Source organism: Panthera tigris, chromosome D4 (genome assembly GCF_018350195.1).
Source record: "Panthera tigris isolate Pti1 chromosome D4, P.tigris_Pti1_mat1.1, whole genome shotgun sequence".
Classification (NCBI taxonomy): Eukaryota; Metazoa; Chordata; class Mammalia; order Carnivora; family Felidae; genus Panthera; species Panthera tigris.
In genome coordinates this window covers 32,026,349-32,048,719 of record NC_056672.1, presented here as the reverse complement: position 1 = coordinate 32,048,719, position 22,371 = coordinate 32,026,349, and the positions used below count along the sequence as shown (strand labels likewise).

At 42.0% G+C, this 22,371-nt stretch overlaps 1 protein-coding gene across 2 annotated transcripts in view; it reads left to right on the top strand.

Annotated features, from left to right (window-relative positions):
* Positions 1-1,402: 1,402 nt before the first annotated feature.
* Positions 1,403-22,371, top strand: part of GLDC (glycine decarboxylase) — a 98,824-nt gene continuing 77,855 nt past the window's right edge. For both annotated transcript variants that reach the window (XM_042964732.1, XM_015544919.2), the window contains exons 1-3: positions 1,403-1,873; positions 2,417-2,495; positions 22,219-22,354. In XM_042964732.1, coding sequence (XP_042820666.1) covers positions 1,622-1,873; positions 2,417-2,495; positions 22,219-22,354 — 467 coding nt within the window. In that variant the 5' untranslated portion in view covers positions 1,403-1,621. The remainder of the gene's footprint in view (positions 1,874-2,416; positions 2,496-22,218; positions 22,355-22,371) is intronic.

Below are 22,371 nucleotides of genomic sequence, written 5' to 3'. Positions count from 1 at the left end.
CTGTCAGCACAAGTCATTCTCACCAATGGCAAGATCATGACCTGAGCTGAAACCAAGTGTCAGATGCTCAACTGACTCAGCCACCCAGGCGCCCCAAAGGTTTTATTTTATTTTTTTTATTAGAAAAAAAATTTTTTAATTGTTTATTTATTTTTGAGAGACAGAGAAAGCAGAGTGTGAACAGGGGCGGGAGGGGCAGAGAGAGGGAGGCACAGAACTCCAAGCAGGCTCCAAGCTCTGAGCTGTCAGCACAGAGCCTGTCGCAGGGCTGAACTCACAAACTGTGAGATCATGACCTGAGCCAAAGTCGGAGGCTCAACTAACTGAGCCACCCAGGTGCCCCAAAGGTTTTATTTTTAAGTCATCTTTTTACCCAATGTGGGGCTCGAACTCAGAACCCCGAGATCAAGCGTCACATGTTCTATCCAGCCAGGTGCCCCAAAAGTTTATTTTTGATAAAAATCTTAAGAGACAGCTGGAGAGCTTAGAGTTACAAAATTTTCCAAGTAAGATGATAGTGCATAATATATACCTCAATATCTTTTGTATTTACCCCCTCCCCACACACATATGGAGAAAAGGTGTGGGGGAGGGAGAGAGAAGTAGTTCAAGTCTACTATTAGGGCAATTCTTTCAACAGTATAATCTCTTTTTAAATCCCACCAAGCTATGTGAGATGAGGACACTGAATGAAGCCGAGAGGTTGCGTAATTTGCCCACAATACAACTATAAATGACCACAACTATTTTTTTATTTAAAAAACTTTTTTTAATGTTTATTTACTTATTTTTCAGAGAGAGAGCGCACGCGAGCAGGGGAGGGACAGAGAGTGGGAGACAGAATCCCAAGCAGGTTCTGGCAGTCAGTACAGACGGAGCTGGAACCCACCAACCCTGAGATCATGACCTGAGCAGAAACCAAGAGTCGGATGCGTAACCGACTGAGCCACCCAGGCGCCCCCAAAGACGACAACTGCTAAAAAAAAAAAAAAAAAAGTTCATCTGTCCATAGTGGTTTCCATGAAATATGAGCCTAAAATTAATGAATGAAGCCTAATTATTAGTCTGGCCTCCCTGTCAGAATCATCTGTCACCTCAGCTTAGTTCCCCAGGCACTCCGCCCGCCGTTGTGCAGCCGGATCCCGCGCCAGTGCGGTCCCAGACCTTGGCCCCGACCGCATGGAGCGCCCAGATCTCCCCATCAGCCAGAGATGGAGTACGAGTGACTGAGGACAGCACGTTCTGGGCCAGGCGCAGGACTCGGTTGAGGGCCGAGAAGAGAGTAGGGAGAGGGGGCGGGGCGGGACACGCCCCGCCCCCGCCCCTCCATCTACTCCCATTGGCTGAGGGTTTCCAGGCCCCATCCCACGGCCCGCCCGCCGGGCGACACTTAAAGTGTGCAGAGCAGGTGCCTCGCGTGGAGCAACAACTTTGCGCGCGTGTTTAGGCTGAGCGCGGCGCCCATTCATTGCCCACGAGCACCCATCCGTCTGTCCTACCGGTCGTCCAGCGAGAAAAGGCTCCAGGACGAAGGCAACCGCCACCTGGAGAACTGTGACCCAAAGGGGCCGAGAGTGCGGCTGACCCTCGTGGGCCAGGACAGGGGACTGTGGTCGCGACCATGCAGACGTGCGCCAGGGCCTGGGGGCTGCGTCTGGGCTGCGGAATCGGGGGCAGCCGCCGCCTGGCTGGGGGCAAGGGACCGCTTTGGGTGCCGCGGGGCCGTGACAGCAGCAGCGGCGGGGACAGCAGCAGAGCTGGGGACTCGCGCCTCCTCGAGCGCCTCCTGCCCAGACACGACGACTTCGCTCGGAGGCACATCGGCCCGGGGGACAAAGACCAGAGGGAGATGCTACAGGCCCTGGGGCTAGCGGTAAGGTCCCCACCCGGCCCTCCAGGGCCTCACCCCGCCTTACCCAGGTTCTGCCGGCTCGGCCTCCCGGCCCCGCCTGAAGCTCTGCTTGGCTCCGCGTGGGACCCGCACCCCGGATCTTGGGCCCTGGCGTGGAAGCGAGCCTGCGAGTTCCGTTCCTGTGCCCCAGGCTTCTCTCACCCGTTTACTTTCTCCACCCGCTTTTCGCGCCTCAGAACCTTATGTTTTTCAACCCAACTCGCCCTCCTGATGAACCCTAACTTTGCAAAAGGAGGACCTCCTGGTTTATCCAATTATCTCTGGTTGCTGACTGAAATCCAGCCTAGAGTGGTCGAATCGCTACCCCAGTTCATTTGCTTTCCTCCAAGTGATTTCTGATTTGCTCAAAGTTGTTTTTTTTTTTTTTTTTAAAGAAACACTAATTAGGAGATTTAAATGAAGTTCCCACAAGCCTTTGTAGATGCAAAACAGAGGTGACTCCTTTAACTCAGAAGCACTTTCCTCTCCCTTTAGTGTTCACGGATTTATGTTTTTTCATTTTAGAGTATTGATGAACTGATTGAGAAGACGGTGCCTGCCAGCATCCGCTTGAAAAGACCCTTGAAAATGGAAGACCCTGTTTGTAAGTTGCCGGGAGAGCTCCCTTTGACTCTGCTTGCTTTGGCCTATTTGTCTTCTACAGTTTCTGAAAATCCAGCTCTGGGTTAGGATTGCCCAGTACTGGGAATATGTTTATTAAAACAAAACAATGCGAGTACCTCAAAGGGCGGGAGAGGGTGGAATATTTAGTTCCTGGAGCAATCAGTTCTGTACCCTAGGTTGGAGTCCATGCCTCGCCTTTCTAGCTCTTTATCTAGGCGCCAGCAAACTGCCAGTGGAAGGAAGGCAGTGCACAAGGCTGTGGAAGACTCCCCATGTCCCAGGCCATGGTTCTCACATCCTTTGGGTTGAGATGTCATCACCTCTGCAGGTCAGGATACTGAAAGGAGAAAGGACATGCTTATAATCATATACAACTAAGGAAGTGACAAAAATGGGAGGAGATGCAGACATAAGGCCTCCTAGCCCAAGCTTCTTTATATCACAACAGCTTCAAATTGTTCTCTTATGTCCAATTTCATTTACTTATATCTACTGTAAGGCAGCAGTACTCTTCAAGTTCAAATAATTTTTATGAAGAAATATGCAAAAAAGATTTGTGCCTGGTTAAAAAAGTTTAGTTTACTCATAGGATTACTTAGAATTTAGTTTCATACTTAAATATTTTTAATAGTCCTGAAGACTGACTTTCAGAGGTATTTTTATGAGTACTTGACTTAATGGAGTGAGACAAGAATCCGCATGTCAAAGGGTCAGGCAGAGCTGAAGAGCTCTCGCTCTCTCTTTCTCTTTTTAAAAAATTTTTTTTAAATTTTAATGTTTATTTATTTTTGAGAGAGAGACAGAGCACCAGTGGGAGAGAGGCAGAGAGAGCAGGAGACACAGAATCCTAAGCAGGATCCAGGCTCTGAGCTGTCAGCACAGAGCCTGACATGGGGCTTGAACTCAAACCATGAGATCATTGACCTGAGCTGAAGTGGGATGTTTAACGCTTAATTAATTGACTGAGCCACCCAGGCGCCCATCTCTTTCTCTCTTTTAAACAGGAAAGAATTTTCTTGGGTTATCTGGTTTTTGAATCACAGAGATGCTGTCTCTTAGACTTTTGGAGTCAGGTGAAGAAAAGGAACTTTGTTGTTTTTTTTTTTTAGGACACAAAAGATATGTGGATGGCAAACTTTATTTTGTTTTATACTTGATCTTAGCCAAAAGGCCAAGAAGTGATAAAATTTATTTTGTTTTAAAGTAGACAACTTGAAGTATGAAGCCAGTCCAGCTCCAGCTGGCTAATGTAACTCAGGTTATGATAAGAATTGCTCCCCTTGTTGGTTTCAGATCTGAACCATTTCTCCTGATGGCAAAGACCTTGCCCTTAGAGGAAAATCTGCACATTTTGTTCAATTGAACTGATTCAGTCCTGGGATAGTCTTATCTATTTCAGTTTTAGGAAACCAGAATCCTGATTTATTGGATGTTTAAAGAGTGAAGAGTTGTATATATATATATTTTTAAAATTTATTTATTCATTTTTGAGAGAGCGAGCAGGTGAGGGACAGAGAGAGAGAGAGGGAAACAGAATCCTAAGCAGACTTTGTGCAGTCAGTGCAGAGCTCCACAGCAGGGCTCAAACTCACGAACTGTGAGATCATAACCAGAGCCGAAATCAAGAGTTGGATGCTTAACCAGTTGAGCCACCCAGGCACCCCAAGAGTTGTATATATTTTTAAGAGTTGTATATTTTAAAATTTAAAATCTTTACTTATTTTTGAGAGAGAGAGATAAAGCATGAGCAGGGGAGGGGCAGAGAGAGAGGGAGATAGAGAATCTAGAGCCTGAAACAGGCTCCAGGCTCTGAGCTGTCAGCACAGAGCCTGACATGGGGCTGGAACTCACGGGTAGTGAAATCATGACCTGAGCCGAAGTCAGAGGCTTAACTGACTAAGCCGCCCAGGTGCCCCTAAGAGCTGTATATTTTTAAAGCAAGCCTTAGGTAATGCATTTCTGAGATTTTCAAAGTCAGAAAATGTTTGGGTCACCCATTCTTACAATATACTCTAAAACAAGATGTTCTTTAAGAGCATTAGAGCCTAGGGAACATGTCAAAGCCGCCTCTCTAAAAAAAGTTCAGCTGTTTCTTCCCAGCTGAATAATGTGAACATTGGGGGATTCCATTTCTCCTCTTTCATTGAAAGTGAACTCCTGATAAGTAATTTGCAACTTAACTGTAAACTTTAAACCCAGTGGCTTCTGTGAGATTTGGGGCTGGTTCCATCTAGTTATTCTGAGATGACTCAGAGAAAATATTGCACAGTCAGGATTCCACCCCCTTCTCCCTCACCTTGAAGTGAATTGGCTTTCCAACAAAGCTTGCTTCTTGGAAGAATGAGCTCTGGTTGGGGCAGGCAGAGAATGTGTCAGCAAGGCATCAATGTTTTATTCTGAGGTGTGCACATGTCATGGTTAATGAATGTCCTTCACATGAGGAGAACAAACTGGTCCGGGTAACCTCCAGTAGTAGCATTTCCATTTAATAGTAGAGTAGCATTACCCAAACAGTTTCATGTTGAATGCTTGTTTTCTGTTGTATTCAGAGAGGAATTCTGGACCCAATATTTGTTCACTGTATACACAGGAAACTAACAAGAGCTAGTTGGTTACATGAGTCTTAAATGCCCTCATTGCTGAGTAAAAAGAGAGCTGTAAGCACCATGGAGATCCTTGAGTTAGTTCTTACACATAATTTAATAATCTCGAACATTTGTTTAGTGCTTACCATATAGTAGGTACTTTTAAAAGTGCTTTTCATGTGTTAATTTAGTCCTTAGCACAATCCTATCAGGTAAGTACCAGTATCATCTGTTTTACAGGGGATATGTCGTAACTTACAGTGGAGGCAGAAGTTGACCCAGGCAGCGCAGATCCACTGTCCACCCTCCAAAGTCTACACCACTGTTTTCACTGTGCCTTCTGCAAAGTAGAAAACTCCTGACTCTGAAGTATCCAGTTTATTGATATGCACAAATCCAATCATGCCAGAATCCCTCTGCCATTTGCCAACTGCTCTGGTAGAAATGCAGTGGCATACTGAGAGCACAGATGTGGAAACACTCAGCCCACTACCAGGGAGAGGGAAGGGGTGATGGGTGCAGCACTAGGGTTGAGTATTGAGGGATGAGTCGTGATGGCTTTGCTGGACAAGGCTGGGGGAGGCTGCCACAGAGGGACCATCATGTACTGGATAGAGTGGCCTGACAGAATCAGATGATTCATCTGTCCTGAGGGATGCTCCCCTCCCCTTGGACACTTAAGTGCTTTGAAAGAATACCTTGATTATCAGTTGAATTCTCAGTAAATCATGCTTCAAAGAAGCAAAGCTACTCAATTCAAAATCCTATTATCCTGTTCAAGTGAATCCACTCTCCCTCACCCACATACACATAAAGAGAAAAAAATAGGAAGGATATATATCAATGGCAGCATTCATTTCCCTGGATGGGCCATGAGGGATGATTTTAGCTTTCTTTTTATTACCTTGTTTTTTCTACATTTTCTACAGTAACTATTTTATAATACCAAATTTCAAAGTACTTTGTGTATGAACCAACTAATCACTTTTAGCTATGGTATGCCTCTCTGTGTAGTATTCTCAGTAAAATAATCTCAAGCTAACCAGACTGAACTAGTCCAGAACTGCACAGAAGCTGCAGGGTTTAAAGTTTACACAAAATTGCACATTGCTTATTGTGAGCATGCTGAGGAAGAAAGGAGACATTAACCCCTCTAATGTTCAAAGTGTTCAAGCAGAACTAAGCAGCTGAGCTGTCACAATGAGACTTTTGACAGACTTGTGGGAACTTAATGTTCTAAGCCACATCTTTTAGAGTGTTATTTAATAAATGGTTAATGGAAGGAGTGTTGTGTAATGCAGCTGCAGGTGGTAACTATGTCACCCAAGTGGGGTTGGGCATTTTCCTGCACTGACCTCAAGGACACCTAAACAGGATAACAGTTCCCCAGGTGATAGATGTCAGGTGTCTTTCAGCTGGATGATATCCATCATTGGGTTCTGTCTGTAGACTCCTCAGTTTGTGACAAGGCTCACCCTTGGCCTTTACCTGGCCAAGTTCCCAGTTTATATGAATTAATTTGTCTTTTTAATACTAGTGGATTTTCATTATGCAGCTGTGGAAATAAACGAAGACCAGTCAAATGAGAAAAGCAAAGACTATTTATTCTGTACTTGTTATAGGGGGAGTCAGCCTTTTGTTTTGGCAGAGGAATGGGAAAACCTTATAGTGAAATAAAGGAAAGGCTTCAGGTATGCCAGTGTTGGGGGCTATTGGCATGCGGAAGATGTAGGGGAGGCAAGTAGAAGCAGGGATCCTCTGTGATTGGTTAAGGGTGTGTATTTGGCTTTTATGGTTGGTCGTACATCAGAAGCCAGCACCAAAATTAAGGTAGCTGTCAGTTATTAATCAAGTCCTGGCCAATAATTTTTGGTCAATTATTATGTAAGTTATTGTGCAGTTTGCTGCATAGTCACTGAAGATAACAAGTTGACTTTCTGCAAGTCTAACTTACAGCAGGCTGGCTTTTGGAGTTTGTTATAGAAAAGGTGTTGGTTTCTTGAGCAGGTTACTGCAGGTTGTGGGTGAAAGTTCTGTGGTAATATATGGTCTGCCATTGTCTATTTGTGTATTCAGTCTCTTACAATAGAATCTATCTTGTCCTTTTATTTTTGTCATGAATTCTTATTAGGCAGATGGCTGTGGATCTGATACCTTGGAAAGTCAGTCTATTGCCTAAATTGCTAAATGTTCATCGGCCATCTAGTATGTGCAAAGCACTGTGAGGAAAAATATATGAGTAAACATAATCACTTTCCTCAAGCTTATATCTTACCTTCTTAATATAAATATGTCAGTTAAAAAGTTAAACACAGTTAAAAAGTCCCAGGTGCCCTGAGAAGTTTGGATAAAATGTTGCGAGTATTCAGCAGTTGGATGGAGAAATGGGATTTCTGGAACAACATAAAGAGTTGAAATATATCTTCTCCAGTTAGAAGCAAAGACAATACCTTTACATTGACTATGTTCTTTTGGTGTGTAAATATACTTCATATAAGAAGGGAAAAATGCAAAGGAATAAAGGCAGTATCTTCACTGAGAACAGAAAATGGCAAATGCAGCATGAAAAGCATAATTAGGGAAGTATTTTAATGTTGTTGTAGTTCTGTTCATGGAATCTTAATCAGAATAATTATGTAAATCACTCAGGGATTCTAGTGTATGTTCCAACATGACAAAAGCAATTCTTTAGGTGTTCTACAAATTTAACTCAATTCTGACACTATCCACCTGGAGGTAGCATAATATGCTACACATTAAGGACTCAATAACAAAACTGCCTCTTCTTCAGATGCCAATCCCAAGTCCACCTGTGCTTCTGACCAACAAGCTATAAATTGGAGGTTCCCGCAATCCCCTTCGTGGGTTTGATTAATTTGCTAGAGCAGCTCACAGAACTCAGAAACATTTCATATGTTTACTGGTTTATTTTAAAGGATATTATAAAAGATACAGATGAGTCACCAGATGAAGAGGTACATAGGGTGAGGTCCATAAGGGTTTTGAGCACAGGAGCTTCTTCCCTTGTGGAACTTGGGGTTCACCACCCTCTCAGCATGTGGATGCATTAGCCATCCTAGAAGCTCATCAAATTTTGTCCGAGATTAATCTGTAGCCTCCCACCCCCACCCCTTCCTCTCCTCAGAGGTCTGTGGGTGAGGCTAAGAAAATTCCCACCCTCTTATCACTTGGTCTCTTTAGGTCTTTCTAACCAGCCCCATCCTGAGGCTTTTTAGGGACACCACCCTAAAACACTCATTAGCATAAATGTGACTTTTTACAAGGGCTTCTTATGAATAACAAAGGAATCCCATTACTCAAGAAATTCCAAAGACAAAGACCATATATAGTTTTTATTATTACCACAGGGATATTTCAGTTAAATATGTGGAGGTGTATCCCAATAGAAGTTGAGAAATGAAAATATTTTAAAAGGGATGTGTCCTGAAATAAATTATAATCAGTTTTTTCACTTTTTATATTTATTTTTTAAAGTTTATTTATTTATTTTGAGATAGAACCAGTGAGGAAGGGGCAGAGAGAAGGGGACAGAGGATCCGAAACTGGCTCTGTGCTGACAGCAGATAACCCAATGTGGGGCTCAAACTCAAGAACTGTGAGATCAGGAATTAAGGCTGAAGTCATATACTTACTTAACTGACTGAGCCACCCAGCCACCCCAGTTTTTTCCCTTTTTAAAATTAGAATACAAAGTTGAAATCTCAGTCTTTATAAATTGACCATTTTTAGCATTAAAATGTTTGGGACTTATTTATTGACATATAAAGGATACAAACATGTAAACATGCTGATGAGAGCCCAAATAAAATAGGTCCTGTGACTGGGACAAAGAACATAACATGTAAAAACAACTTTTCCTTTTCATCTTGCTAATGGATAATGGAATTCATCCAGCATCATCAAACATTTTATATAAATGAAACTGCTTATTGGGGCGCCTGTTGGCTCAGTTGGTTGAGTGTCTCTTGATTTAGGCTCAGGTCATGGTTTGTGGGATCAAGCCCGCCTCCAACTCAGCACTGACAGTGAGGAGCCTGCTTGGCATTATCTCTCTCTCCCTTTCTGTCTCCCCTACTCTCTCTCTCTTTCAAAATAAATAATAAAAATAAACTTAAAAACAGTAAAGTTTAAATGATATTGATGGAGTGTGAGGCAGGTTGAGGGCAAAATACAAGCTAGCACCCCCCCCTCCCCCAAGTGGGATTATGGGTGATACTCCTCAGGCACTTCTGGCTGCCCAAGTGATAAAGTTTTGGGGTAATGGGGGGTTCGTGAGCTCTGGAGCTGAAGACCAAGAAAGAATTCTTGAAGAGGAAGAGCTGCACTATAAGTGCGGGGGTGGAGGGTGACCATTTTATGGGGTCAGGGGCAGTTTCCAAAGAGACTTTAACATACTGAAGACTTTCTGGAGGCCTAGCTTTGTCCAGCTAAGGTTGTTTTTCTCTCTAGCAAAGCATTAACATTAAGACAGTAGGGATTCCTGGACTTTAGGAAATGATGGGATTGCCTCTTTCTGGTAAACTGGTGGAGATTCTTATCAGTTTACCATTTAAGTTTTTTTGTCCTTTCCTGTTTTGGGAGCCTAGAGTGTCCAAGGATTATCATACACAACCCACCTGGGGTGGGGAGGGTGCTGTTAGCCTGCACTTTGCCCTCAGCTTGCCCCATCCTCCCTCATCACAAGGACAAAGGAAAGGACAAAACAAATGGTTAAACTGATAGAGTACACCAGTTTACCAGAAAAAGGCAATCCCATCAATAGCCTAATCTCCAGTAACCTGTAGACTGAGTTTCCTGGAGCCCCAACATCACCCCTCCATCGTGATATGGGGAACAAAGGAGAAGGAAATGGCAGATAAAACTAAATTTCCTTATAACCTGCAGCCCATTGACAAATACTTGTGGCAAATATAAGAGTATAACATTTCTCCAGGAACTCCCTACTGTGTTCATGTTAATGCTTTGCTAGGGGGAGAAACAAATTTAGCTTGACAATAGCTAGGCCTCCAGTAATCTGTGAGTCTTTAGCATGTGGAAGTCTCAGCGGAAACTTGCCTGTGGACTTTACCTTCCCCAAATCCATGGTTTGTAACCAGTTACACTCCACAACCCCAGTGCAGTTCTTCCTGCCCACGGGTCCTGTCCCTGTGCTTCAATAAAATCACCTTTTTGCACCAGATGTCTTCAAGAATTCTTGGCCTTCAGCTCCAAACCCCACGAACCCCACCATCACCCCGGAAGGGCAAAGGGAGGGAGAGAATCTTAAGGAGGCTCCATGCCCAGTGCAGAGCTGGCCTTGGGGCTCTATCTCAGGGACTTGATCTCACAACCGCTGCTGCATGGGATATTTAACTGACTGAGCCACCCAGGTGCCCCTGAAATTACTTCTTTAAAATATTTTAAAAACTGACTTTTTGGTGGTGGGGGCTGGGGGGGGGGCGGGGGAGGAAGCTACTATATCCTTTATCTCTTGCTGTATAAGAAGTTACTGTAAAACTCCATGGCTTAAATATTTATTGGACATTTATTATCCTCACTGTTTCTGTGGGTCAAGAATCCAGGAGCAGCCAAGCTGGATGGTCCTGGCTCAGAGTCTTTTATGATATTGCTGCCACATGTTGGTGGATGCTCATCTAGGCCTGGAGGAGCCACTTGCAAGGTGGCTCACTCACAGCTGCTGCCAAGTTGGTGCTGTCTGTGTGTGGGAGATCTTAGTTCATCCCCACATGAGTCTCTCCCAAGGGCTGCTTAAGTGTCTTCACATGACAGGTGAATTCCCCCGGAGCCAGTGATTCAAGAGAGAAAGAAAGGCAGGCAGAAGCTATCCTTTTTATGACATAATCTTGGAATTCCTATAGCATCACTTAACACCACTTTCTATTGATTAGAATGAGTTATTAAGTCTGGCCTGAATTCAAGGGAAGGGGAATTAACGTTCACTTAAAAACGTGTGCTTTTTTTTTTTTTTAATTTGAATATAGTTGGCACATAATGTTACATTAGTTTCAGGTGTACATCATAGTGATTGGACAACTCTATACATTCTGCTGTGCTTGCCACAAGTGCAGTTACCATCTGTCACCATGCAGTGCTATTCCTTATATCATTGACTATATTCTTTATGCTGTGACTTTTATTCTCATGCCATACTCATTCCATAACTGAGAGCCTGTATCTTCTGCTCCCCTTCACCCATTTTGCCCACTCCCTTCCCCTCCATCCCCTCTGACAACCATCAGTCAAATTTGTTCTCTGTATTTATAGGTCTGATTCTATTTTTTGTTTACTCATTCGTTTTATTTTTTTAGATTATGCTAAAGAGTGGAGTCATATGGTATTTGTCTTTCTCAGTCTGATTTATTTTACTTAGCATAATATATCCAAAACATAAAGAAGTTATACAACTCAATACTAAAAAACAATCAGATTAAATTAATCTGGGGAAGAGGACCTGAGTAGACATTTTTCCAGAGAAGAAATACAAATATCCAACAGGCATATGAAAAGATGTTCAACATCACTAATAATCAGGGAACTGCAAATCAAAACCACAATGAGGTATCACCTTATACCTGTCAGAATGGCTAAAATAAAAAAGACAACAAATGACAAGTGTTGGCAAAGATGTGGAGAAAGAAAAAGGAACACTTTTACACTGTTGGCAGGAATGTAAATTGGTGCAGCTACTCTGGAAAACAGTATGAACTTTCCAAAGAAACTTCAAAATAGAAATGTCATATGATTCAATAATTCCACTAGTGGGTATTTACTCAAAGGAAATGAAAACACTAATTTGAAAAGACATGCACCCCTATGTTTAGCACAGCATTATTTACAATAGCTAAGATATGGAAGTAACCTGTGTCCACTGATAAAATGAATAGGGAAGATGTGGTATATATGTGTATATATACACATACACACAGTGGAATAAAAAAAATGAACAGGGAAGACATGGTATATATGTGTATACACACACATACACACAAAATGGATGGGATCGTGCCATTTACAACAAAGGAGGACCTAGGGGATATGCTATGTCTCCACCCTTTGAAAGGAGGACTTAAAAAGAATGTACAGATGTATTTTTTTACTAGACTTAATTATTTATCTTGAAAAAAAATTTTTTAATGTTATTTTTGAGAGAGAGAGACAGAGACAGAGACCAAGCAGGGAAGGGGCAGAGAGAGAGGGAGACACAGAATAGGAAGCAGGTTCCAGGCTCTGAGCTGTCAGCACAGAGCCCGATGTGGGGCTTGAACTCACAGACCGCGAGATCATGACCTGAGCCGTACTTGGCCGCCCAACCGACTGAGCCACCCAGGCGCCCCTAGACTTAATTTTTAGATCACTTTTAGGTTCAGAGCAAAATTAAGTGTAAGGCACAGAGTTCCCACATACCTCCTGCCTCGAGATAGCCTCCCCCATTATCAATATACCCCGCCCCCCAAAGTGATACAGTTGTCACAACTCATGAACCTCCATTGACACATCAACACCCAAGGTTCATAGTTTACATTAAGGTTCACTCTTGGTGTTGTACATTCTATGGATTTGGAGAAATGTATTATGATGTGTCTACCTCTATAGTATCATACAGAATAGTTTCACTGCCCTAAAAATATCCCGAAGACATTTTTTTCCCCTCCAGACATTGAAAAAAAAATTTTTTTTAAATGTTTATTCAATTTTGAGAGACAGAATGCAAGCAGGGGTGGGGCAGAGAGAGAGGGAGACATAGAATCTGAAGCAGGCTCCAGGCTCTGAGCTGTCAGAGAACAGAGCCCGACATGGGGCTTGATGACCTGAGCCAAGGTCAGAAGCTTAACTGACTGAGACACCCAGGCGCCCCTCCCTGCAGACATTTTTAAACTACCACATTCATCCAAATTAACACATATTTCTATCATAAATTATAAATAATTTTATCTGTTACAATTATTCAATGTTATCAAAATGAAATCAGTCATATTGTATCACTATATTGTAAATATAGTGTTACTCCTAAGGACTATTATGGTACACAGGTCCATTTGCCCATACACTAAATGTCCCCATCTAGTCACTTTTGTCACCAATGGGTTATAAGCTATCATCAAAGCTAATTTTACAGCTTCCTCCGTCTGCTTCCCTTTCTCATTTACTGGGAAGCTTCTATTGAAGATAAGTTACCGTTTTAGGCACTGAGGGTAAGAATCAAGGGGTAAAGGATGATAAAGATATGACCCTGACTATAGGTTATAAATAATAGGGAGATAGATATTGAGTAGCAGTGAGATCTGTAAATTAGGAAGAATGCTTTGGCTGAAGTTAAGACATGAGCAGAGACATGGAGGTATAGAGATAACATGGTTATTTTGATATGGTGAATGACCATGTATGTAGAATATCAGGCTGCCAAAAGGCATAGAAAACAAGGTATGGGGGGGCTCAGAGCCATGATAAAGGATTTATTTTTTCTCTGTAATGAGAAGATAATAACAGTTATTACAGAGGGAAGTGACATGACTGTGTTTTGCAGAGTGCCTCTGATATCAGAGGCAAGGAGACCAGCTGGGAGATTGTTGGAGAGTTTAGAGGTGAGATTTTAAATGTGCATTCATTCAGGTCCACCAAGAAATACTCACCAGGACAATATTAGATATGCAAGAAATTTACTGGGAGTGGGAACAAGAGAAGGCAGGGGAACCTTTAGACTGTGATGCAGATCTGACCCTGGTGGAAAGGGAGAGGGATGGAAGGAGAAATGGCTAGGAAACTCTTAGACTGCAGTACAGATCTAAGAAACTTTTGGTCAGTCCAAATGAGAGTCCTTGAGTCAAAGTTGCCCATGGGAGGGGGTCCCACAGCTTGCAAGAATGGGCCTGCATTAGTTCTCTTGCTGTTGTTAGTAATTGACTGGGAGTAGCCTATGGGGATTATGGTTTCAGTATAAACATGGTGGTTGATCCAGAGACACAGCAGGCGGACTGTCAGTCAATTTCTAGGCTGAATGTCTTGAGGTGATGTAATCTTATTAACAAAAGGAACAGGAGAAGAAGAGGGTACTGGAGGAAGTAGAGATTATGCTCTTGTTTGAGCAGAATTGTGTTTGAGGTGTTCATGGAACATGCATTTGGAAACGTTGAAGCAATAGTCAGAAACATGAGTCGAGAGATGGAGTTCCAGATTTCGTGAGTCTTCTAAATGAATTCATGGGAGTGAGATTTCTTAGAGATGGAATATGGGAAGAAATGTGGAAGCCAGGATGTTGGGAAATAGAGCATGTAAAAGGGAGGCAGAACAGTCTGAGGAGAAATAATTCCAAAGGCTGGAGGTAGGGTGTTCTGTGCCCTATTGTCATATTCTGGACCTTTCTTAGGCATAAAAGGGAGTAAAGTCCACCTGAGGGTGTAAGGACATTCTGAAGTAAGTGTTGAGAGGTTGCCTGTCTGATCTGAGTAAGAGACAGGAAGTGGGAGACTGAACATTAAAGAAAAGTGGGAAGGTCCAGAATAGCTATTGTGAACATCTGTGTAGGAAGAAACCTCATAATTTTACACACACATAAACAGTATTTTTACAAAAATGTAAACAATTTTAGTAAGGATTCTCAATATCTAGAGCATCAACATACTGATTAAGCAATGAAGAAATACAATTTCTGAGATTCTGAAATTATTGCATTAATGAGTTAATGTAGTGCATTATTTCACAGAACTTGCTTAATAGCTGAATTTCCATTTATAAACGTTTCTCTGAGGCCCAAACTTTTAAGGATGCAGTTGAACTAAATGTGAGAACAGTTTGTGCATTGATTTGTCATCATGGGATTCTGTGATGGGTGATTATTTATTGTGAATATTGAGCTAGCTATATGTGGGAGTTTAGGTGAGTTTTCATTGCAACACCTTGATCCACCCATATTTTCTGAGCACTTACTATGTGCCTAGCAACCCGCTATGCCCCTGCTCATAAAGAGATTATAATTTAGTGGGTAAGGTTCTGGGTTGGACTATAAATTTCTTCCTATGCCTATTCCTTCTATCTATAAAAAATGATCTCTTTCCTGCAAGCATGTTAAATTGTTTGAATTGGACTCCTAGAACATATTCTTCCCTTGGTTTTGTTCTGCTGGCTATAACAATGTCCCTGCAAGGCAGCAATGAGGAAAAACAAATAATCCAGGACTTGCACTCTGATTCTGATTTCACATTTACCATTTGGCCTGATTACATAGGTAAACTGGTATTCCAGATAAATATGAATTGTAATGTTTCTCTGTATATTTCTTTAAAAAATGTTCATAGATTAAACGAAAAGATGTGGTGGAGGAGGCCTCTCACAGAATGTAGTGTGACCCAAGGCCGAGGAGAAAATAAGAGACGTGGTGCCCCTTCTCTTCACCTCCCCACTGTGGGATGTTGTCCTGGTTTTCTTACAGCTAGTAGTAAGATCTTGAATCTTATATATGTTTTGAGTGAATAAGAAGAGCTGTAGGGGAAGAGCTGTCTCCTGTGGAGACAAGGGACCAAGGAGCCATTGCAAACAAAGATTGAACTTGCCTCAGCTCCTTTTGACTTTGGAGGTACCTGCTGGATGGCTCTAACCCCTGAGGGTAATGAGGGTCTGGGTGTGATGGTGTGTTAGTTAACTTAGAAAGAAGATGGGGAAGAACCTGGCAGGATTAGGGCCAAGTGGATCAGAGCCCCAAGTCAGGCCTGCATGGTGCTGTCTCAACCACATCTTGTCATGTAGGGTGGGTGTCCCTCTGCCAGTCTCAAAGAGTTTCCAATTCAAAGAGTTTCCATGCATTTTTCTACACCACACAGAGCTTATGAATTGGTTTACCTTCCTGGAATAAAGAGATTCTGTAATTCACAGACTGGTTGTGAAACTATCTTTCATTGGTGGGGAGGAAACTTGACAAGAGGGAGTAGGGTTTATGGGCTGGGTAAGTGGGTTGAAGCCAGGGTGTTATGGGGGAGGGAGAGGGGTGCTGCAAATGATTAGGTGATGCTACCGAAAGGCTACAGATTAGCATGGAATTTGTATACAAACTCCAGCTTCCATTCAGAAAATCCAAAAATGTCCTGACAAATGCTATCTGAATATTCATGGTCTGTTTATCTTGATTGAGACCTTCGACCCTACCCAATTGTTTTCTGAGCAGCTTTGAAGCCAAGGATCTGCAGGTTGGCAAGAAAAATATGCTAAGGCATTCTGTGTCTTAACATGCTGGCCCCAGCTTTCCCCCTCAGTCTCTGGCAGAAAAAGGTCTTTCTGGGCAAATTCAAATATGACTGTGTTGGTTTTCAGTCCTGATGATTTCCTTGGAGACCTTTTCTGAGTATCTTGCCAAGTACACGAAGGGCAGGGAGTGGGAGGGAGGCTCTGACACTGGTTGAGTGACTGTTCTGCGTTGGGTGCTGCTGAATTTCTCGGAAAATGCTCTGTGGACTTTTGGCCACTGTGGGAACTGATAGGTGTCTGCGCTCATAGATTTCACCAAGAAGGATTTTGTTCTGCACATAACATTTTAATTTAATTTTTAGTTTTTGAGTATTATAGAAATATTGTCCAAAATTTTAAAACAAAGATAAATAAGAAAAAGCAAGACCCCTTCAGTCTCCTCTTATTAGTTTCTTGAGAATCATTCAAGAGATATTGTTAATAGATTGCATATACATATGTATTCTCTTTTTAATATAAATGGCAGAATCATATATACTCTCGATGGAAACTTATGCCTAATATTTTTAGATTGTCAAAAACCAGAAGCAAAGCATGGATACATTTTTTTCATATAACTGATACAAAAAGTAATCATGGGGTTATGTGTTAGGGGTGATAGGTTAAAGCATAAGAGGGAACTGTGTGTATGCATGTGTTTTGAAGCCACAAGAATATTAACCCATACAGCCTGCCTGTCTATTCTAATGATATTTTTCCAATTTTTGTCAAAATTCACATACATGAAAAATTATAATCTGGGCCTAGAGTGCATTGAGTATTTAATAGCTAAATTAGTTTATTCCTGTTAGAAAGTATTTATTTAGTGTAGTGGTTAGTACAAAGCCCTCCTTGATATTTTATGTGCTGGTGACAGAAGGGAGTCACTATTGGAAAGTCTCTTACATGGAATTATGTAACAAGAAAGTGTTCATTCTGAATTCTGCAAAGAGGAACAGCAAGAGGAGCAGTGTGAGACCCACCTGTAGATTCTTAGGGACTCAGGGCTCAGGCCACTGAACTCTGTTCTTGGTACATTAGGACCAGGGCATTATGCAATGCTCAGAGGCAGAGTGGTAAACAAGGTCAGAAGCAGGGTTTGTTCCATAAGAAAAGAACTTACTGCTTGAATTCCTGAAGGATTGCCTGGGGACTTTAATGGCTGGGGATGGGGAGGGGCACAATAGTGAGACTAGCTGCTCCCCTGGGAGGCTATAGGCAAGCATTTGAAGAATGACACTTGTCTCCAAGTGTTTCTTAATGGACACTCCCTTTCTCTTTCTGTCTCATTTCCCCCCTAGTTAGTTTCACTGCCATTCTCATTAAGGAAAACAGTTACTGGAATTGGGTCTGGTTATAGAAGGAAGCTGTTTTTGTCACATTGGAAGGAAGAGTGAGGAATGTGCACTGTTGTGGGGTTTGCTCTGGGGGAGATGGAATCTTTTTCTTCTCTGTCTTGTCCACAGAGCTCTCCTTGAGCTATGCTGCCCAAGGTTTGGATGGCACAACTGCCTCTTTATAATGCTTCTCTTACTAGGTAGGGGGAAAAGACTGCCACTTTACAGTTATAGATCCTACACTATTTTCCCTAGAAAGGAATTCTGTTCCAAGAGAAAGGAATCTAAATCTAGTGTGAAGTGCAGTGGTAGATTTGCATGCTTAGGATTTTGACTTTTATTTAGACCAATCATGCCCCAAAACTTGCCCTTAGAGACTGATTCTGCTAGGTTCCATTTGAGATAGGTTCAGTAGGTAGATCTCTAATTGTGGACCTTTCCTCTTTCCTCCTTTTCTCAATGTCCATTGGTTGGCATCATTTAACATAGTAATTCAAACTCTGGACTCCTAAATACATGGGGTTGGCTCTTTTGCTAATTGGGCCAAAGTGAGATTTCATTAGTGGGTATGAGAAATGGTGAGCAGTGAACAGACATTTGAAACAATTCAGGCACTTACCCACTAAGCTGTGTGTCTGGGAATGTTTTTTATGATATGTGACTGATGCAGCCTGAGGTCTTGATTTTATCACAATAAAGGAGCAGCTTTGTTCTTCAAGTCACAAACTGCCTTGGTCTCCAGGTGGGAAGTGTCTTCAGGATGAACAATGGATGAGAGAATGAAAAAGGCTTCCACACCATTCTCACTTTGAAAAGTGTGGCCAATTAACTACCCTACTCTTGATGTCTCAGCAGTGTCAATTAGCTTGGTGTACAGAGGACTGCTCATTCTATTAACTCACTTTCTTCCCAAGAGAAGGTAAAATTGGTTGTAAAGACCAGCTATGATGAGAGCCAAATGGGGAACATTTGTGTTAGCCCCAAGCTGAATAGTGGTAGAGCCCATGAGTGCTTTGGCAGTTTGGTCCAGTGAGGACTAGAATAAATCTGTTATAGGATTAGAAACTTCATTGTCTCAAGTTTGATCATTTTCATGCTCTGGGTAGTGTGTGTGTGTGTGTGTGTGTGTGTGTCTGTGTGTGTGTGTGTGTGTGTGTGTGTCTGTGTGTGTGTGTGTGTGTGTGTGTAGTGTGTAAGAGATAGTGGCAGTTATGAGGGATGCTGATAATGTATCTGGAGACCCCAAAATCTCAGCTAGAATGGTGGAGGGATCTGATTTTTCCTTCTGCAGGAAAACCCATTCTCTCATACCTCTTAGCAGAACTGTCCAGGGTACAGCCCAGTGGGTGCCTCAACTAGAGCCCAGCTCCCCTCTTTCCAGCAGCCTCTGCCACCCAAGCCCTGGTCCTGTCCTGGCCATATGCCTTAAACAGTTAGGAAAAGAAGACATGAACCCAGACTAGCCAGGTACCTACTGCCACATTCCACATCAGTTCAAGGTCTTCAGATAGATATCTATATCCCTTATAGCTGCCATTATGCCTTACACACTTGAATGAAACACTTGAAGAAATTTAAAGGCCCACTGGCATAAGTGAAGAGCAAAATAATTAATTATAGAGAAGACCCAGAAGCATAGAGGTTACTAGCCAAGAGAGCTCCAGATGAAAAATTACGGGAGCAGGGAGGGGTAGTACTCAGTTGACTGCAGCCATGTTATTATGTCTCTGGGGTTCCTCTTCCTGCAATTCCCATTAATTCACTTGATCCTCAGTCCAATTTTTTAAGGGGGGAAAAACTTTAATCACTAAAATAAGAAAAAAAGTCAAGCTTGAGAAACAAGGCTTGTTGATCCTATAGTGCTTCTGTCATTACATGGTGATGTGTTGCTCTATGTCCACATTTCCCTTTTCTTACAAGGACACCAGTCATTGAATTAGGGCTGACCCTAATATATCCTGAGTTCATCTTAACTTGATTACATTATTGAAACCCTATTTCCAAATAAGATCACATTTACAGGAATCGGGGGTTAGGACTTCAACATCTTAGGACACAGTTCACAGGACTTCTTTGCCCATCTCCCTCCTGGACTAATGTACAGGCTTCTTATAACCATACCTCCCTGTTTCCAGGGTCTCCTCTCTGACCTAGGCACAGTATCATTACAATTTTCTTTCTATAATGTAGAAAAGATCATATTATTTAGTACTCTGTTACTCCTAAACGTTAAACTCTTGATTTGACAGATAAAGTCCTTCACAGACTGTTCTCATTTGGTTGCTAGACCTTTTGTCCTCATGACATAATATGGAAAAGGGACCCGTCCCTCTTTTATAGGATCTTAATTGAAGTTGGCCTTGCTGAATAGTGTGCCCGCCAGGCACTGCTAGTCTATCCCATCTCCTAATGGACTTCTCAATCACTCTATCCTAAGACTTTGGTAAGTGATTGGATTTCTTGCATAATTGCTAAGGATGCTATATCTCCTCAGATATTGGTTTATTGAACTTCACATATTCCTAGACTTTCAATGGAATAAGGCAAGGTTGTCTATCATAAGTCAGTTGAATGATATTTACTCATGTAACAAAACTGTCTTCTCTTGGTGCACCTGGGTGGCTCAGTTAGTTAAGCGCCCGACTTCAGCTCAGGTCATGATCTCATGGTTTGTGGGTTCAAACCCCGCGTCAGACTCTGCTGACAGCTTGGAGCCTGGAGCCTGTTTCAGATTTTGTGTCTTCCTTTTTCTCTGCCCCTCCCCTGCTCGTGCTCTTTCTCTCTCTCTCTCAAAAATAAACAAATTAAGAAAAAAACCCTGTCTTCTCTTTCTTTAACTTAGTCTGGCAAAATGATACATTTCTTGTAAATATATTTCTTGTGAAAGCATGTGGAGTGGGAAGGTAGATTGGAGGGTAAAAGTGCTTTCTTTGAGGATAAAGGAGTAATGAGAGTAATATTCACATAGAGTTCAGAAAGGTTAAAAGAAAGTGAAGCATCCTTCTAGCCAGTTGGCCATTTTAGAGACGGCTTATATTTTTCTCTGATATAGTAACAATAAAATCAGATAATTCTAAGATGTAAGTGACTGAGTCCCTGAGAAGATCTTAAAAGAGCCAGACATTTGCCCAAGTAGTTAAATTTTTAGCAGCATGATGCATCTATATGCAGAAGGGCAGAGAAAGAACAATGTAAGGTCATTTGTATCTGGAAACTATTAGTATAAGTGCTGTACCTGTAGCAGGTCTGTACCTGGTCCAGTAGGGAAAGTGTAGAATCTGTAGTTAGATAAACTGGGTTGTAACCATTCAATTTAAAAGCCATGTAGCCTTGGGTCAGTGATCTTGTTCATTCCTTAGATTCCTTAGCTGCATGAAAAGCATTTGGTGCAATTCTTGGCAAAGAGTAATGCTCAAATGTCAGATGCTATTATTATTTTGTTATTATGATATGAATGACCCCAAATAGGGTCGCACCTGTACCAAAAACTTTGTACTTCCTTTTCAATTATCTAAATGCTCTAATGGGAATTCTGGTTAAAACTGCATCTTTTATGGGGTGCCTGGGCAGCTCAGTTGGTTAAACATTCTACTATCACTCAGTTCATGATCTCACATTTCCTGAGTTCAAGCCCCATATGGGGCTCTGTGCTGACAGCTGGGAGCCTGGAGCCTACTTCAGACTGGGTCTCTCTCTCTCTCTCTGTCCCTCCCCTGCTCGCGCTCTGTCTCTCAAAAATGCATAAACACTAAAAACATTTTTTTAACTGCATCTTTTATGACAACTAATATTTTACACTGTTGGGTGAAGAGCTTTTTATAAGTAGCCCTTTCAAGGGTGCCTGGATGGCTCAGTCGGTTAAGTGTCTGACTCTTGGTTTTGGCTCAGGTCATGATCTCATGGTTCGTGAGTTCGTGCGCCATGTCAGACTCTGCGCTGACAGCCCAGAGCCTGCTTGGGATTCTCCCTCCCCCCCACCCTCTGCCTCTACCCTGCTCGCACATGCTGTCTCTCTCTCTCTCAAAATAAATAAATAACCTTAAAAAAATAAATAAGTAGCCCTGTCAGTGATACAAAGGGAAAAGCATCAGAGTTAGTAGAGGAGTTTTAGAGAAAAATATAGGTCATGTATTTTTAAGACTTATGCCAATATTGGTATAAGGCAATTTAAAAGGGAAAACAGTACTTTACTAAGAGAAAACTGAATTTTTATTTGGTGTAAATACCACAGAAATGTAAAGGAACCAGAGGAAAGTTGGAATGAGGCAAGTATTAAAATTGGGTAATTCTAACAAAGCCAAAAAAGGGAGCCAAAAAAAAAATTGTGAGGAACCAACTTTGAGGAGTAATTGAGTACTATTTTGTGGATTTTTGAAATTTCTACATTTAGTCCTTAGTGTTGTTAAGGGGTTGATTCTTATATTTTCCAGATAGCTGTTTTCATATATAGGGTATATTCAAATGAAATAAAGGTCTTCAACTATAATTAAAGCTCTCTTTTGTGATATTTTTTTGCCTATAATATTTCTCTCTTTCTTACAATCAGGTGAAAATGAAATCCTTACAACTCTGCATGCCATTTCCAGCAAAAACCAGATCTGGAGATCGTATATGGGCATGGGCTATTATAACTGCTCTGTGCCACAGACGATTTTGCGGAACTTACTGGAGAATGCAGGATGGTAATGTATTAGTTGAT